Raw genomic sequence first — 18,830 nt, forward strand, 5'->3', positions numbered from 1 at the left:
GCTGTACACTATAGTAATACTAGCACACCCTGCTTTACACTATGTAATACTAGCACACCCTGCTGTACACTATAGTAATACTAGGCCACCCTGCTGTACACTATAGTAACACTAGCCCACCCTGCTGTACACTATAGTAATATTAGCCCACCCTGCTGTACACCATAGTAATATTAGCCCACCCTGCTGTACACTACAGTAATACTAGCCCTCCACCTGCTGTACACTATAGTAATACTAGCCCTCCACCTGCTGTACACTATAGTAACACTAGCCCACCCTGCTGTACACTATAGTAATACTAGCTCACCCTGCTGTACACTATAGTAATACTAGCCCACCCTGCTGTACACTATAGTAATACTAGCCCTCCACCTGCAGTACACTATAGTAACACTAGCCCACCCTGCTGTACACTATAGTAACACTAGCACACCCTGCTGTACTATATAGTAATACTAGCCCACCCTGCTGTACACTATAGTAATAATAGCCCACCCTGCTGTACACTATAGTAATACTATCACACTCTGCTGTACTATATAGTAATACTAGCCCACCCTGCTGTACACTATAGTAATACTAGCCCACCTTGCTGTACACTATAGTAACACTAGCCCATCCTGCGGTACACTATAGTAATACTAGCCCACCCTGCAGTGCACTATAGTAACGCTAGCTCACCCTGCTGTACACTAAAGTAATACTAGCCCACCCTGCTGTACACTATAGTAACATTAGCCCACCCTGCTGTACACTATAGTAACGCTAGCTCACCTTGCTGTACACTATAGTAACGCTAGCTCACCCTGCAGTACACTATAGTAACGCTAGCTCACCCTGCTGTACACTATAGTAACGCTAGCTCACCCTGCTGTACACTATAGTAGTAATACTAGCCCTCCACCTGCAGTACATATTATCAGCCCACCACCCCTGCTGTACAGTATGTGACTTTTCTTTGGAATATTGCCCTATGTAGGTTTATCAGGGCAGTGCACGTTTTATACAATGGGTGACAACGTCTCCATGGAAACAATGCGCTTTGACCGCGTTGACTCATGCCCCGCCCCTGTGTGATCTCTTCCGCCCGTAGTTCAATGCTCCCGCCCCGACTACATCACTTCCGTTGGGCTTTAGGGGTGTGATTATTATCCAGAGCCGGCGTGGTCGGCGGGCCACTCGTGCTGTACCCCGGATGTGATACCCTCACCTTTAACCCTAACGTTCCCATTAGCCATCGGTCCTTGAAGGTTTCAGCATGTTCAAGAAGTGAGTGCATGAATGTCTGATCCTTCGTTCTGGGTGATAGGGCTGCCTACAGCGGTGGGTACCATGAGGCCTTGACATACGATCATCATATGCATAGCTGTCAAATGATGAGTGCTGCCTCAGATGAGTATGTTATATACTGGGAGGTTATCACCAGTTACTAGTGACTGTGCTTTCTGTCAGTGAATGAAAACCTTCCACCCTGCTGTATTAATGCCCCGGGACATATCAGATGTTTAGGCCACTTCTGTTTTCTGCACAAAGGACTTCTCACACTAGATAACATTGTAGCAAATCCTCTAATATGAGAGACGCTTAGCATTTCTTTGTTTTAAGATATATAATAACTGATGGCTGCTAAATTATAAGATCTCACCAATCCAATGTGTGTTCCTCATGAAATAGTTCTGAATCATCTTTTCATGTAACTGAGTTCTGTAATTCTATTGTACATGAATGCATACATTGTCAGCAGGGCGTGTCCCTGTCCTATCAGCGCTGAACAGAATTTAGCACTGGCAGCACCTGTCAATAAATGTCTAGGAGGAATAGCAGAGGGACATCACACCATAGAGGAATTAGGAATACAAAGTTACTAATCCAGACATGTCAAGGGGTAAAGCAACTTTTCCAAGGTTCATTTTTCCTTATTGCAGCACAAGGTAAAGAAAACGGCTACATGAGCTGAAATGCCTCACATTACGTGGACAGCAATCCTTTCAGCTGCTCTGAGGTCCTGCATTTTCCCTACAGTCTCCAATTGGGATGGAATTGCCTCAGTGACACATTTCTAGTGATTCAAATAGCACATCAGTGGGGTTACACTGTAAGTGACCCTGATATTGGTCTTCTATGGGTCTGTGAATCACAGACCATGGCATGTCCTCTTTCCCGAACTGACCACAGAACGGATGATAGGACTTCCTGTATCATGATGAAATATGATACAGGGAGCCTCTTCTTCTTGTGACCTTGATTACAGATGACTGATAATATTTGTATCATATATAGTCTTGTCCCCAGAAATTTGGTCGGTCCACGGTTAACAGACTACACTAAATCCCTTTAAAGAAAATCTACTATCAAAGTCAAGTATGATAAACCAGGGACAGTTACTCATAGATCCAGGCACAGTGATTGTGGTAGTCTTATATTTCTTATCCATGTCCTCCCTCTTTTTAAAATCCAAATTATGCTAATGAGCCCAAAGAGTCCTGGGAGTTGTTACCAGAGCCCCTGCATGCTGTAGCTTCACGAGCAGTTACACTGTGAGGGGTACTTCCTCCTCCCACTGTGTGCTAAAAATTCTTCTGCTGCGGTGAGATAACATCGGGCAGAGTGAAGGGGAAGTGCTGATGAACAGTGGGTGAGACAGTCTAACAGCCTGTGAAGCTCCCTGTGAATGTCCCCTAGAGCAGTGATTTTCAACCTGTGTGCCGCGGCACATGGTTGAGTGTGCCGCGGGGAAAGTTCCCCTAACTATGGTGCCCCTGTGTAGCTGTGCCGCCGCGCCCCTGTGTTTCTGCCCCCATACTTACCTACAAGCCCCACGTCGGTGATCCGCCCACCTTCTGTAGCTCCTGCACCGTGCGGCCTATGTGACGAGACCTGACGTCAGGTCGCGTAAGTACCGTGACCAGAGGCGCGCGGTGCAGGAGCTACAGAAGGTGGGCGGATCGCCATTAGGAGTGAAGGTACGCGGAAGAAGACATCAAGGGTAAGTAAGCTCTTAATTAGTAAAGGGAGGCCGCTAGGGGCTCTTAATTAGTAAAGGGAGGCCGCTAGGGGCTCTTAATTAGTAAAGGGAGGCCGCTAGGGGCTCTTAATTAGTAAAGGGAGGCCGCTAGGGGCTCTTAATTAGTAAAGGGAGGCCGCTAGGGGCTCTTAATTAGTAAAGGGAGGCCGCTAGGGGCTCTTAATTAGTAAAGGGAGGCCGCTAGGGGCTCTTAATTAGTAAAGGGAGGCCGCTAGGGGCTCTTAATTAGTAAAGGGAGGCCGCTAGGGGCTCTTAATTAGTAAAGGGAGGCCGCTAGGGGCTCTTAATTAGTAAAGGGAGGCCGCTAGGGGCTCTTAATTAGTAAAGGGAGGCCGCTAGGGGCTCTTAATTAGTAAAGGGAGGCCGCTAGGGGCTCTTAATTAGTAAAGGGAGGCCGCTAGGGGCTCTTAATTAGTAAAGGGAGGCCGCTAGGGGCTCTTAATTAGTAAAGGGAGGCCGCTAGGGGGTTTTTATTAGTAAAGAGAGGCCTTTTATGACTGTTTTAGTGTCATTTTGTGCTATTTTGGTTGGTGGTGTGCCCCAGGATTTTCTAAGTATAAAAAGTGTGCCGCGGCTCAAAAAAGGTTGAAAATCACTGCCCTAGAGCCCTTCAGGATCATTGGCAAAATTTAAAAAGTTGATTTTAGAAGGCAGGAGGCCACGGATAACAAATACAGGCGGTCCCCTACTTAAGGACACCCGACTTACAGACAACCCATAGTTACAGACAGACCCCTCTGCCCCATGTGACCTCTGGTGAAGCTCTCTGGATGCTTTACTATAGTCCCAGACTGCAATGATCAGCTGTAAGATGTCTGTAATGAAGCTTTATTGATAATTCTTGGTCCAATTACACCAAAAATTTTGAAACTCCAATTGTCACTGGGGCAAAAGAAAAAAAATTGTCTAAAACTTCCATTATAAAATATACAGTTTCGACTTGCATACAAATTCAACTTAAGAACAAACCTCCAGACCCTATCTTGTATGTAACCCGGGGACTGCCTGTATAAGACGATTATCACAGTCACAGTGCCTGGATCTATGAGTATATCTATATCTATGAGAATAAATTTGTCTCGTTCAACATACAAGCAACTCTCTTCTTTCCCTTCTTTTGGAGAAAAGTTAGAGGTTGTCTGGTGGTTGAAAAAGATGGTTACTGTCATACCGGACCATGGATAGTGCATGGGATTTCAGCTAAGCTCTTCCCATTTCTGTACAGCTGAGCTGCAATACCAGCACGAACCATGGCCAGGTGTGGTACTGTTTTTGGAAGAAAGATGGGAATATCTTTCATCTGAAGTATAAGACAAATTGATGTGTGTTCCCAAAGCTGCCAATCATAGCTCTAATAATAGGGGTGGAGGACACATAATCATTGCTGATGTATCACAAGCTGACTCTGCTAACAATTTGTAACTTTTCTTTTTTTTTTTTTTTGCTGCAGATTTGATGAAAAGGAAAATGTATCTAACTGCATTCAATTAAAGACATCTGTAATAAAAGGCATAAAAAACCAGCTAAATGACCAGTTTCCTGGAATTGACCAATGGCTCAATCAGATAATGCCCAAAAAGGACCCTGTGAAAATAGTACGATGGTGAGTAATATATAGGGCGCACTACTTCATCTTCTAGCCCCTTATCTCCACTAATAGCCAATGATGGAGAAAGGTTTGACAACTTCCATATTAAAAGGGCGGCGTAACTCCATGTTTATAGTGTAGGAACTATAGTACAGGATGCCTATCAGCAGTCAGCACAGTCTAGGACTGCTCTGCCTGACTATCTGTTTCTTTCCCAGCCATGAACACATTGAAATATTAACCGTGAATGGAGAGCTGCTGTTCTTCAGACAAAGGGAAGGTCCGTTCTATCCGACACTGAGGCTGCTTCATAAGTGTAAGTTTTCTGCATCAGCATTAACATGTGTTTCTCCTGATATGTCTGTGATATAAAAAAATACTTGTATTCTCTGTGATATAAGAGTCACTGTTCTTTCTTTTTATGAATGATCTGACAGCTGACTTTTCCCGTTCTTTGTACATGGTGCAGGTCCTTTCAAAACTTACAATGTTCCCAATAGTTTTCATGACGCGTGTTGTCTAAGTCCAAAGAGCAGGAAACACCAGAGAATGCTGATGGCTCCTTTTGTGGTTTATTTGCCTCACTTTTGTGGAGCTAAAGCAAATGTAGACTCCTCTCCCTCATTATGCCTGGACCATAGCTAAAAATGAAACTAATTCTGACCCTAAAAATCCTCATCCCTGCTCCAAGACCTTGCGGTATTTACATTGGAAAATCCTTTGCGTCTGCATTTGACTCTGATGCCTCTCGGAAATGAAAGAGATTGCAAAAATCAGAAGAGTAATTTGATGACATCGATTGTAGAGAAGTTCCTATTCAGCTGTGAAGTTTTGGACAAGCTTATTAAAGGGAATCTGTCACATCATTAATCCCTATAAAACTACCCACAGTACCACAGCCTTTGTTAGTCTTCCTGACATGCTTTTACCGTGTACCACAGCCGCTGCATGGTTAAGAATAGATCTTCTATTTCTGTCCAAGAGGTAGTCAAGTAGGTGGGGCAGCTTGAGAACACAGTTAACCTACCCCGCCTCCAGAGCACTATGTGCTCTGCCTACTCCCCCCTCCTGCCGGCATCTAGCACTTCCCAGCCCTGCATTCTCTCATCTGCATCACTCTCCAGCTCCATCAGTCTGCAGCTATGACATGCTATAAAAGCATGTCAGGAAGACTAAAAAAGGCTACAATATGGTACTGTGGCTGGTTTTATTGGGGTGACTGACAGACTGAATAGACTTTTCTTTATTGAGGCCAATTTCACGCTGCCCTGTCCTGTTTAGGAAATACAGCCAATATACCATCAGTACTAAAAAGGCCCAACACTGTGCAGGGAGCAGGACTTCTCTGATGCCTCTGCTCTGGACCTGCACTGAAGGCATGTACCATGTTGTAGTGTGGGTAGGCAGTGACACCGCATCATAGGGGACTATGATGCTTGCAGTCCAGATCCCTGTGTGGTGTGGGAAATACAACCACCAGACGCAGCTGTATGAAACCAGCCTAAACATGAACAAGGGCAGACAAGTGAAGCAAATATTATAGTTTGCATGTGAGTTCCTGAAGATCTTTAAAGGACATTAACCACCAGGATGAAGCATTGTAAACCAACCACAGTGATATACTAGTGTGCCCCCCTAGCCTGACAGGATCTACAATTCTTTTAGCTTCTAATGCTCTGGTTTTTAAGAAAAAAAGGCTTTAAAAATTATGCAGATGAGCCTCCAGGTTCCAATAACACCTATGGATGTTAATAACATTCCTACAGATTTCTAGAGAGTTGAAGTGTAATTGTATAAAGTGGAAATGGCTTCTTGTCTCAAGCTCTTCTAATGTAGAAAATATTGTACCACCAGATGCACAAAGTGCAAATGGTTTCATCTGTTGGCCAATACAAATTAATGGTAGATTGAGTGGCCGTACATCCAATGCTGCATGGAAAATTTGGGGTAACTGGCTTTGCATTCAGTGAATTGGTTTAATGACTTGTCTTTTTCAGATCCTTTCATCCTTCCACATCAGCAAGTTGATAAAGGTGCAATAAAGTTTGTCCTCAGTGGAGCAAATATCATGTGCCCTGGTTTAACATCTCCTGGAGCCAAGCTTTACCCAGCAGCTGCTGACACTGTGGTTGTATCCTTACACTATGGTAGAAGTATATACAGTGATGGGAAATTGAGTGGTTACAATGTCAACATATCAAATTTTCATATATACCTTCCGTATGAATTCCTCAGTTTTCTAGATCTCTGCTTGCTGTCCTTCTATAGGAAGCTTCATTGTTTACTTCTAGTGGATAAAAATCGGTGAAATCGGTCATCGCTTCTGTGATGGGAGCGGTGCATCTGTGTGATATCACATGACCAGGGACAGATTTCTGTCCACAGGAAATAACCATAAAACCTTTAATATTGATTGACAGCAGGCAGATAAAACTGACAAAATGATACAGAAAGTATAATGGAAAATTGTATAACTTTTTATCACACAACTATATCAATTATTTGCCGAGTGTGGACAACCCATTTAAAACTATTTCAGCTACGAGATGGATGTCTGTCCAAAAAAGCCTTGTGTTGACTGTAAAATAGAACATCTGAATCTTCACAAGTTTAACTTTAACTTTAGCAACCAGGCAATAATGGCTGAGGGAAAACAGCACGCCCTGTGTGTTGGGGTCATGAAGATGTCTGCAGATGACATGTAAGTATTACTGAAGACTTCTTAGTATTTTTATAGGTATTCCAAAGGATTGAGGTCTCAGGGAAGGGCTATAAAAACAATTTTAAAAATCTTCTACTTTACTCCTCCGGCTCCTGCCGTGCCCCTGCCGTATAAGTCACAAGACTGTGGTCGGGCGGGAGCCACCTGTCTCTGTAAGAAAACGGCCATGGCAATGACAGGCCTTATCGTGTGACCACGGACAGCAGGAGGAGGCAGGTATAAGATTTGTACTGTTTTTATAATCTCCAGGCCTGATTTATGTTTTTGTTTGTTTTGTTTTTTTTAAATCCCAAAAAACCCTTTAAGAAAGTGAATACTTTTGTTGAGCTCCCATACACTTAAGCTTGAAATAAAAAGATTTTAAGAAAGTTTTAACTATGAGACGGTACCCTGTAATGACATTCAGTGCTCTATATTCATCATGATGTAGGTTTATACATATAAGGGGAGATTTATCATACGCTGGCGCTCGTGCGCTGGCATAGGATAATGCCGCATTGCCACAGTGGATACAGTATGAGGCTCAGACCTCATGATGTATCCGTCGGCTGTACTTGCTGGGAGACAAAACTACACCAGGTCCAACCTGGTGTAATTTTGAGTAAAAATCTTCAAACATTTAGCAGTGAATGTTATCTTATATTTCCAAAAGGTGTGCAGGCACCGCATAGGAATCGTCCCATGCCAGCCCACTCTGATGGCGGCCATAACCATTGTCATAATAATTGCAATTTCTTGCAGTGCAAAAGAAATTGTGATTAATTGAATTAAATTTGAAAACTGACATAGAAGCACTGATAAATGTCCCTCATAGTATTTCTTTGTGTCTATTGTGTATGGTCAGGTTATCCTGCTGTGAGCACTTTTACCTATCAGCTGTATCTTCTGGGAAAGGCTACATTCACACGGACGTATAATTTCTCCAGTCCCTTATTTACGGGCCGTATGAGCCCGTTTATACGTGGCGTTTTTCATCCGTAAGCAGCACGTATGTAACCCGTATTTTACACATCCCCCATAGACTTCTAGGGCATACGGAACTGAAATACGGGAGAAAATAGGACATGCTCTATATTTTATGGTGTCAAAAACGGCAATATAAATGGTAGGACGTATTGTCCATTGAAATGAAGGTGGCCGTATGTAACCCATAAAAAAGGTACGTTACGGATACGGCCGTTTTCATACGTCCATGTGAATGCAGCGGAATACTCCTGTAGTGAGTGATGTGATACACTAAACTTATGGTCCATAACGAATTGTAGTTTTAGTGTCCCAAATGGCTCAAACATGCTATCTTTTTAACTCCCACGTTGACCCTTATACTAAATATGTCACCCATGTGCTGTATTGGCCAAATTTTAATAAAAAGGTGCCAGCCTTTTGCTGATAAACAATGGGTGTGTGCGTCTTGCTTGACATCAGGGTGCAACAGGATTTTCTATTCTTCCAGGAACAGGATAGACACAAAGTCAATAACGCTTTTGTTTTCACAGCGAGAAGGTCAACAAAGGAATCGGCATTGAAAATATTCATTATCTGAATGACGGATTGTGGCACATGAAAACTTACAAGTGAAGCACTGTATTGGTACTGATGGCACTCAGATGTAACTTTTTATTTGTGTGGTTAATTGTGATATGTGCAGTCTGTGCTGCTTAATAAAGAATAACAGAACTACATCCATTTCTTTTTATACTGAGGCTACACACACTGCTGAACTGCCCATAGTAGGTACCAGTCCTCATTGAGCAGATAGGTTACAATGTACTGTCTCCAGGCTATATTTTATAGAGCAGGAGAAGATGAGCAGATTGTTCATAGTATCCTATCTGCAGACAACATGTTCTGTAGAAGGAGCAGCTGAGCAGATTACAACAGGCAACATGTTATAGAGCAGGAGGAACTGAGCAGATATTACATGGTGTCCTATCTTCAGGCAGCATGTCATAGAGCAGGAGGAATTGGTAAGATTGTAGGATTTTTTTTTGCAGGCAGAATGTTATAAAGTAAAATATGTTGAGTTCAGGGGGTAGTATTGATGTACTGCAACTACCCATGCTTCCTCAGTTATACATGGATGGTTTTCAGTCAATGAGGAAAAGCCCCCTTGACATTGCCTCATAGGAAGAGCAACATACACAGATAAATAACAATTAAGAACAAATTTTTTTACAAAAAAAACCCATATGTTCTAGAGCAGTGATGGCGAACCTTTTAGAGACCGAGTGCCCAAACTACAACAAAGACCCATTTATTTATCGCAAAGTGCCAACACAGAAATGTAATTTGTGATTTATACTCCTTTCTATGTGACAGTTTTCATTGATACCAGCACCTGAGGCACCAATAAAGCAGAAAATAGTCCCAGGTACAGCTGTCACTTTAAAATAGCTCTGTGCACAGCAAGTCCTGGGCTGTCTGTGACTGCAGGAAGATTCCTGGAGTCATCTCTGGTGATGACCTGAGTGCCCACAGAAAGGGCTCTGAGTGCCACCTCTGGCACCAGTGCCATAGGTTCGCCATCACTGTTCTAGAGTATAAGCCACAAAATACTGGGGAAAACGTATTCACTCGAGTACAAGCCTAAGGTGGGGAAAGCATTGGTCACAGCCTCCCCCGGTAATGAATTGCTTGCAGCAGCCTCCCCCCTGGTTATGAATTGTTTGGAGCAGCCTACAAAGTCTCCCCCCCCTGGTAATGAATTGCCTGCAGTAGCAGCAGCTTTCCCCATTCATCATAGACTGAAGGCTCCTGCAATCAGGGCACTCAATCCCATTGATACATATTTATATAAGTCTTCTATAATTTGTAAAGCTATAAAAAAAAAAACAAAAAAAAAAAACTTGCATACTTGCCTTTCGGTGCTGCCCGTGGCTCTTTTGATACCAATTAAATATCCTGTTGGTGACACACACATCTATGCAGGGACCTCTCATAGGACTGTAGGCTATGATGCAAAGATAGTAGAGAGAATATGAAAATCTGCAAGTGTAATGAGACCGGCCCAGAAGGCCAACAGACAGCTATGGGCTAGATAGAGGCTGAAAATGTCAATCATGGCTACAAGATTTGGTCAAAAAGTAAGTAAGTAATCAGTAACACAAAATATGCAAATTGTGTCACACACGTGATCAGGGATCTGCAGTGTCCTGTGTCTCAGGCTAAGCAAAAGATCCTTGCATCAAATATAGCTATGATGAAAGGATTCCCATCAGCCTGCAACACAGGACTCTGCACTGTATGTAAATATGTCATATTTGTTTACCTGCTATCCTGTATCTTACAGGTCTGGTGATCATGAATCTCCAGTAGTCACCAGTTACTGTATAATATTGTAAGTTACATTCAGTCAGACCGGATGATGTATTCTGGTTACTAGTGACAGAATCGGTATCATAGTGACTGCATTGTCAGTCCTATATGTAATGGAAAAGTGGATTATACTGTGGATTTCGAGCATTGTAACACTTTTTTCCTTTAACATCAGGCACTTAGACACCTGTCACTTGAAATCCGAATCCGACATTGTGGGGGAGATTTATCATTCGTCGTATGTAGCTTCTTGGTGTATAATTGTCGCAATTTTGCAGGGGTTTTTTAGTGAGGAAAAAACGCAACTCTAAAGTCACACAATGGTGGAAAAAATACACCATAGAGTGTGCAACAACATGTAACACCGCATTTATCAACTGAGAATTTTTAAAAGAACGCAAATTTCATCGCAAAACTACACTACATAGGAGGTGGTGTATGTGGGTCCATTGCTACTACAGGCATCTGAGAATTTCCTGTGCAAAAACATCGCAAAAAGGCAGAAATTGAGCAGATGTGAACCATACGTGCGACTGGTGCAGTCTATTCGCATAGAGCACACACAGCTGACAGAAGGCATGTAACACTGCACAGACACCGCACTATAAATCTGACTGGTGGAAACCTGCCAGACTAGCACATAGACATCTGCTCAAAATCCTGCCTAATGATAAAGCTCCCCCTTAGACCCTATCCTCTGTATACCTCCACGCTTATTGTATTATTTCTTCTTTCTGGTCTCTTTCTCTATATATGTTTTATTCTGACCTACTACCCTCATTGCAGCTGGAGAAAGTTTCTATGTATGTTGCAGAACCTGTTTGACCGGTTTATTTATTTATTTGAATGCCTAAATATAATTTAAAGGGAACCTGTCATGGCGATTTGGGGCACTAAACCACCCACAAGTCCTTATGGAGCACCGGAACCAGGTAAGTACTGTATTCATGTTTTTATTTTAATAGCAGGCATCTGGGGACTTTCTAAAGGGTGATTTGGGACACTTAAGCACTTATCCATATGGACCTGTGGGTGGTTTAGTGTCCCAAATCACACTGACAAGTTCCCTTTAACCCTGGCAAAACTTTTTGTAAATGGAAATTTATTACCCATCACCTGGGCACTTTCTAAAGGGCAATTTGTGAACACTAAACTACCGCTCCATAAGGACCTGTGGGTGCTTCTTTGTCTCATCGCACTGACAAGTTCCCTTTAACCCTGGCAAAACTTTTTGTAAATTGGAATTTCTCACCATTTTTCTTTTTCTGTTTACAGATTTTTCCTGCAATTTTTTTCTCCATGGTTAGGAAGGCGGCAATCCTGTCTCATCAATGACATTTGTATAGAAAACCCTTACATAATTAGCAAGTTTTAGTCCATTATTAAAGAGGTTGTACCAATGTTATTACCGATTCACAGGAATCGTTTTCTTCATTTTTTTTAATGTAAAAATAAAGGGAGTCAACACCACCTATAAAATATTGTTTAATTCATACAGAAATTCATTATCGTAATATTCCAGACCATAAAAAAAATTACAAATATTTATTCATTTAATTTTTCACTTTTTTTTTTTTTATACAACAAAGGCTGTTGATATCCACATACCAGTCAAAAAATATATATATATATGCCCAACAAACCTCCCCAGTTCCTCACTTGTAAACTTCTAGTATTACAGCTCTATACTTCATATGACTGGCTCTAAGGGTTATGTGCAGTTCCTCATGACAAGTGTTCTCATCCAGTTGTTCAGGATCACCAGAGGGAAGATCAGGAGGATTTATTATCCAGTTAATACAAAGAAAATAAAACATCAAGTGACCCAATGCAACTTTTTAGACATTGGAAAAACTTGTAAAACACACTACATATGCACAGGAGAATGAACACAAGAAGAAAACAGTCCCATGGAGGGCAATAAGATTTTCTAAATCTGAAGTTCATGCATCTTTTTTTTTCCATCATGGTTCTGAAAAAATGATATAATGTATACCAGCCAAAATGACGCTGCAAGTATTAACGCTTTAATGTGCCAAACGTGGTACTGACATAGTGGTTTCTTTATAGAATTTGCAAGTGGTTCTGGATGAATGACTGATACTGACAAACATGGAAACATGTCTGGTAAGGCTCAAATTCCGCTAGTCATCCCTAGAAACTTACAGTTTACGCTTGATATTTGAAAATGGAAGAAATTTTCCACAAAAAAACCATAACTATCAAAACTGATTTCTTTAAAGGACTTTACTGACCCCTGAGGGGGTCCCAAAGTGGATTTTAGTCTTTGGTCACATTTGTGGTACACATGACCACTGAACCCTGCCCTCAGCCATGACCTGTACAATGTATACAATGCCGCACACTGCAGGCACACAAGATGGAGCTGCCATTGAAGTAATTTTCATTGACCTGCATAATAACACAACTCAAAAAACATCTTCTGTCAACTATTTAAAGGAGACAAGTCACCAGAGAATAAAATTGTGTTTAAAATTATAGGTCATCAGAAAATTAAATTCACCTTTCAGCCCAAAAAATGTTTTCACTGTACATATAAAATACGGTATGGATAGTTTTTATACTGTAGACTACGATGTGGACATTGTATTTCAGATGACAGTGCTACAGTACTGATGGAGAAGCAGGAATCCGCAGGGGCAGGGTGTCCACACATTCATGTAGCAGCTGTACACAGCTATCCAGGATCTGCTTCAGCCACATCCACCATTGACACAACAGAAACCTTAGAGTAATTGGGTTATCAAAGCAACCTTTGGTACCATTAACAATTTTATTGTGTGGTTGATGGTGCCAAAGGTCATTTGGTTAGCCCTTCGATTGTAGCGCCATAAACACAAAAAGTATGTGTCTCCCTCTAAAAAATAATGGCGCTTTTAAAAATAAAATCGTTATCACACACAATATGACCAAAATTCTTGACAGACTCTTATGGTTGTAACTTGAGTCTACACTTGCTGCGTTCCCTCTAACACACCTGCCCTGCACTGTGTACACAGACTTCAATGCATGCAGCTCATCTGTATAGGGCAAACAAATGCAGGATAATAATGTCTGCTTAGAGACTGACCGCAGATGACTACTGTAAATGCGATTACTCCTATGAATAATCTTTTCATCTTAGGGAACCCCCTCAATGAAGCATGATAAACCAGGGACACATTCATAGATCCAGGCTCTGTGACTGTGGTAATGTTCTTATATTTGTTATCCATGACTTCCTTCCAAAAAAAAAATATTTTTTTTAAAATTATGAGCAAGAAGGGGTGTGATCAGAGTCTCTACGTTCAGCAGATTCACACGCAAAGGGAGAGAAGGTAGTGCCAAGGGAGCTGTGGTGGGAGACAGGGTTACTGTGAAGCTTCAGCATGGAGGAACTCAAGGGACACCAGGATCCCTTCTTGCTCATTAGCATAAAATAATAAAGTTGATTTTAGAAGTAAGGAGGCCATGAATAACTAATATAAGAATCTATGAGTAAATATCCCTGGTTTCTCATGTTTAATATTAATGGTAGATTTCCTTTAAAATAAAAAATGGTGTTCCAGGATGGCATATCAATTCTCGCAATATCCATTTAGGCCATTGTACCTTAAAGAGAGGGTGATGAAAACATCAGTGCTCCGATCTGCAGATTGGTAATAAAACAGAGGTATTGCCATTTGGATTTTGTAAAAGAAATACTTAAAGGGTGTCACTGGAGATACCTTGTTACTTGTATACAGGCATCTTTGTGTGTATGAGGTAATGGAGTTAGATCCTGTGGTAGTAACGGGAACTCAGCAGAAAGTGCAAACACCTTACAGTGTCATTTGGCAAAATCACCCATGTAGGATTTAGGCGACAGACAGAGGTTAGATCATTTACACTCTCCCATGGGGAGCAGCCTGAAGAAGTGTACAAAGCGTTCTTACCAGGTGAACAGGAAATAGCAACCCAGTTCTTTATGAAGTAGAAAAATAGAATTTGAGTGCAAAAGTCATCACCGTGTAAAAGTAGTAGGTGCAGTTAGTGTAGTAAAAGAGCAGGTCATGAACTTGTCATAAGAAACTGAAGTTTCTATACTGTACAGAGAAGGAAAAACTAAATTACACATATACACAGATCAAGTTCTACCTCCCAGCCACTGTCATCTTCAGGTAAATAAATAAAGCCACCATACTTGTTTTATTAGTTTTTTTCCTCAGATGAGACTTGTTCTACCCTCTTCAGTCGTTATCAGAGTTGGGAGGTGGTAAGAACACCATTGCGTCATTGAAGCTGCGTCCATAGGCCCGTAGCCTGTACACACCATACATCATAACTTGCATGTGGTTTGGAGACTGGCCACTGAATGTGATGGCCATGTCAGAGCAGCAGCCTTCAACTACTTTCTGAGGATCACTTGCCATGGCTTCCTTAATAAGAGTCCCAACAGATTTGGTGTTGAAGACATTCTTCCCTTCAGAGTCTTCTGCGTTTTCTGCTACCACTCCTTTGTATTTCAGGCACATGGCCAATTGCTTATCTCCTGAAACCTTCCATATGATCCCGCCTGTTTCTGGACACTTATCTGGTTCACTCATGACACTGATAAGTCTATTCACTGATCCAATACTGAGCACAATGCCACCTGCAACATCCACGTAATCTAGTTCTCCATCTTTTACAGTGTGTCCAATGTAGAAAGGTTCTGATGGATTTTTCTTCAAGAGAAAAAACTTTAGATTCTCGATAATGGCAAAGGTAGAGGGTTGAGCAATAAAAAACCAATTATATTCATGTTTATGGTTCTCATATGACATCTGGATAGCTTTCCTCATCATAGTCCATGTGTCGCTGCTGTCAACTGATATGGAATCAAAGACTTTAACATTTTCGGAGCTGTAGTAGTCAGCCTGGTCACAGTGCTTGCTCCATGTGGTCCTCACCGCAGCCCAGAGGCTCAGGTCTTTTGGTCTGACAAGGATAATACAATAGACCCGCATGCTCTGACTCAACTCCATCCGTTCTGCATCTGTAAGCTTCAAAACGTCCTCCTTATTGGGTGCTTGAATGTGATGGTGTTCATGGGGGGTGGTAGCTTCATGGCCTAACTTGATGTGTCCAAGAAGAGTAACCACAAGACAAAACCCACCTCCTATTAACATGCCCCTCATAAATGATCCCCCTTCCGAAATCATCTTTCCTAGAACACATAAAGAACATCGATTAATAAACCCTTAAACCTTCCAAATGTTTTCGGAGTGGCAAGAAATATTAAATCATACAAGAAAAACTAGGACACAATGGTATTTAATGAAGTTTAGTGACTAAGGTGACACTCCCACTATAGTCTATGCATGAATTCCATCCATCTGCACCACACCTTGCCATGAGCTATTCTTGTGCATACTCCTTCCCAGAGATTAGAGATCACCTTTACAGAGGTTTGTATATAGACAATCCCTTTTAGGAAAAGTCATCCCCAACACATAAAATACTCCTTCATAAGCAACTCTCTAATCTCACCCCCATGCTGGCTCAGAAGGGTTTAATAATCTGCCTCATCCATACCTAGGATTAGATGTAACAAGCAGAGAAAAGATAAGCAAGTGGGTTAACCCTTCATGCTTAATTTAGAGTAGAGAGGTATCTAAAAGCAGGTGATCAGCCATTAGGTCTTTCTAAGATAACCTCTTGCCTTTGTGCCTATGTGACCTGGGGCATCCGCTCTCCATGAGGTGTGAAACCTGTTTCCTCCATTCCTTATGGTTTGTGCATGGGTTATCCATTGTGTACAAGACAGAGATAAGAGTCTGATTGTAGGGGTCCAAGCATATGAATGGCCCCCCAGTACTGTATGAGAACAGCAGGGCAGCTAATCGCTGCTCAGACCCCAGCTCATTCCTTACACTGAGGATATGAGTATATGGGGATTAGATAGTGACAGGGGGTGACCCGGACTGACATGACATATAGCACATGACTATACATGTATGGTGTCTGCACTCACCCTGCAGATCCCGCAGCCAGTGATCCCCAATCCCTTCTCCTCCTCACTCCCCAGCGTCTGCAGCTACTGCCGGATCTTGTATTTCCGCCTTCTTGCGCAGGTGACATGGAGTCACGTGGACTGTCGTGACGTGTCACTGTCCTGACTGGTAGGGCCGGCGGCCGCCATGTTGGATCCTGGCAGGTTACTGGAAAGCGGGGGTTTAGAATTTTCTTCTTTACTTGAATTCCAGAGCAGAATAAAACATGATGAGGTTGGTTGTTGTGTGGCTACAGCACCTGTGAGGTCCATAGAACCACTGTGGGCACTTAACTTGGGGTAATTGATTACTGGGGGCCAAGTGCCATAGTGATAACCTGCATGAATTGCTTATCCATTCACCAGAGTGGGCCAGCATGTGCTCTGAAGTGCCCCATGTGATTGCAGCACAGGTGTATGATGTAACACTGGGCAGGGGGGACAAGCTGTGAATATGGCTGAATTTTCTCTCTTGTGTCCTGATTTTATGGCTCTTGCATATGGGGCAGAAATGCAGCTAAAATTCTGGCCAGATTTGCACAAGGAACTACTCCCCCAACCTCACCTGCAATTGCATACCTCCCAACTTTTGTGGAGGAGAAAGAGGGACAAAATGATTTTTTTACCCACAGAAGCCGCACCCTAGCCACGCCCCCTAACCACACCCCCTGGCCACGCCACTGCTCATACCTCCAACGCATCCACTGGCACCAATGTATATTTATGTATATAATTGGGGGGTATATTCCACTCCCCCTAGACAACAAGCATGTCCCCCCCCCACGCTAAACAACGAGCATGTCTCTCCTAGACAACGAGCATGTCCTCCCCTAGACAACGAGCATGCCCCCCCCAGACAACGAGCATGTCCTCCCCTAGACAACGAGCATGCCCCCCTCAGACAACGAGCATGTCCTCCCCTAGACAACGAGCATGTCCCCCCCTAGACAACGAGCATGTCCCCCCCAGACAACGAGCATGTCCCCCCCAGACAACGAACATGCCCCCTCTAGACAACGAGCATGCCCCCCCCTAGACAACGGGCATGCCCCCCCCTAGACAACGAGCATGCCCCCCCCCTAGACAACGAGCATGTCCCCCCCAAACAACGAGCATGCCTCCCCCCCCTAGACAACGAGCATGTCCTCCCCTGTGGCTGCGTGCCCTTTTTTGTGTGTTTGTGTTATTTTTGTCTTCCAGGACCGTGCCTGCTGTGGACTGCTTCGGATTTGAAGGATTACATCGATGACCGACATTTCTAACAAATAAAATGGTCAATGAGGGTGTGTCTGCGTTTTTTGTCCAATAAAATTTTCTGAAAACGGTGTGATTATTTATTTTTTTGCGACACTCTTCATAGTTTGCCGTAGTAGTGGTGCCGGCTAGGTGACGGTGCTCATTACTAAGGGCTGGCCTTAGTGTTTGCACTACACTAACGCCCATACCATTACCCCGGTACCCACCGCCACCAGGGGTGCCGGGAAGAGCCGGGTACAAACCAGTACCTGACCGTCTATAGATGGTCAGGTAGTGGGGCGGCTGCAGGCTGTTATTGTTGCGCTGGAATAGCCCCCTAACAGTGGCCTATCCCAGCTCAGTAATGGCGGCTGCTGCTGCTTTTTTGTATCTGGCTGATTTGAAAAATAGGGGGAGCCCCATGCCGTTTTTTCTTCAAATTTTTGACAAAAATATGCGTGTGGTTCCCCTTTTAAAGGGGGCTCCCAGGCTGTTTCCCCCATTTTTACAAAAAAATGGGGGGAAAAACGGCATGGGGTGCCCCCTATTGTTTAAATCAGCCTGATACAAAAAAGCAGCAGCAGCCTGCCATTACTGAGCTGGGATAGGCCACTGTTAGGGGCTTTTCCAGCGCAACAATAACAGCCTGCAGCCGCCCCACTACCTGACCATCTATAGACGGTCAGGTACTGGTTTGTACCCGGCTCTTCCCGGCACCCCTGGTGGCGGTGGGTACCGGGGTAATGGTATGGGCGTTAGTGTGAATTTGCCAAAAAAATTAAGGCAAACACTAAGGCCAGCCCTTAGTAATGAGCACCGTCACCTAGCCGGCACCACTACTACGGCAAACTATGAAGAGTGTCGCAAAAAAATAAATAATCACACCGTTTTCAGAAAATTTTATTGAACAAAAAACGCAGACACACCC

General features: G+C 43.0%; 2 protein-coding genes across 2 annotated transcripts; one reads left to right on the plus strand and one right to left on the minus strand.

Annotated features, from left to right (window-relative positions):
- The first annotated feature begins 1,077 nt into the window (after window positions 1-1,077).
- On the plus strand, window positions 1,078-9,020 carry MCTS1 (MCTS1 re-initiation and release factor). The gene is made up of 6 exons (XM_072124859.1): window positions 1,078-1,272; window positions 4,479-4,631; window positions 4,835-4,932; window positions 6,614-6,747; window positions 7,250-7,317; window positions 8,835-9,020. The coding sequence occupies exons 1-6, from the start codon at window positions 1,262-1,264 to the stop codon at window positions 8,914-8,916; spliced, it is 546 nt and encodes a 181-aa protein (XP_071980960.1). The 5' UTR covers window positions 1,078-1,261; the 3' UTR covers window positions 8,917-9,020.
- Window positions 9,021-12,735: 3,715 nt separating this feature from the next.
- C1GALT1C1 (C1GALT1 specific chaperone 1) lies at window positions 12,736-16,776 on the minus strand. Its single transcript, XM_072124858.1, has 2 exons — window positions 16,649-16,776; window positions 12,736-15,841 (listed from the first exon to the last, which is right to left on the minus strand). Exon 2 carries the CDS (start codon window positions 15,834-15,836, stop codon window positions 14,883-14,885), a length of 954 nt encoding a protein of 317 aa, XP_071980959.1. The 5' UTR covers window positions 15,837-15,841; window positions 16,649-16,776; the 3' UTR covers window positions 12,736-14,882.
- Between the last annotated feature and the right edge of the window lie 2,054 nt (window positions 16,777-18,830).

The sequence above is a fragment of the Engystomops pustulosus genome, chromosome 9 (assembly GCF_040894005.1).
Source record: "Engystomops pustulosus chromosome 9, aEngPut4.maternal, whole genome shotgun sequence".
Taxonomy (NCBI): Eukaryota; Metazoa; Chordata; class Amphibia; order Anura; family Leptodactylidae; genus Engystomops; species Engystomops pustulosus.

What these genes read in the sequence shown, in the direction of transcription:
- MCTS1 (XM_072124859.1), top strand. An exon ending in CAGCTGCTGACACTGTGGTT is followed by an intron (nt 6,748 to 7,249) that starts GTATCCTTACAC and finishes TTTAGCAACCAG; the next exon opens with GCAATAATGGCTGAGGGAAA. An exon ending in AAGATGTCTGCAGATGACAT is followed by an intron (nt 7,318 to 8,834) that starts GTAAGTATTACT and finishes TTGTTTTCACAG; the next exon opens with CGAGAAGGTCAACAAAGGAA.
- C1GALT1C1 (XM_072124858.1), bottom strand. Translation starts at nt 15,836, where the DNA reads ATGATTTCGGAAGGGGGATCATTTATGAGGGGCATGTTAATAGGAGGT.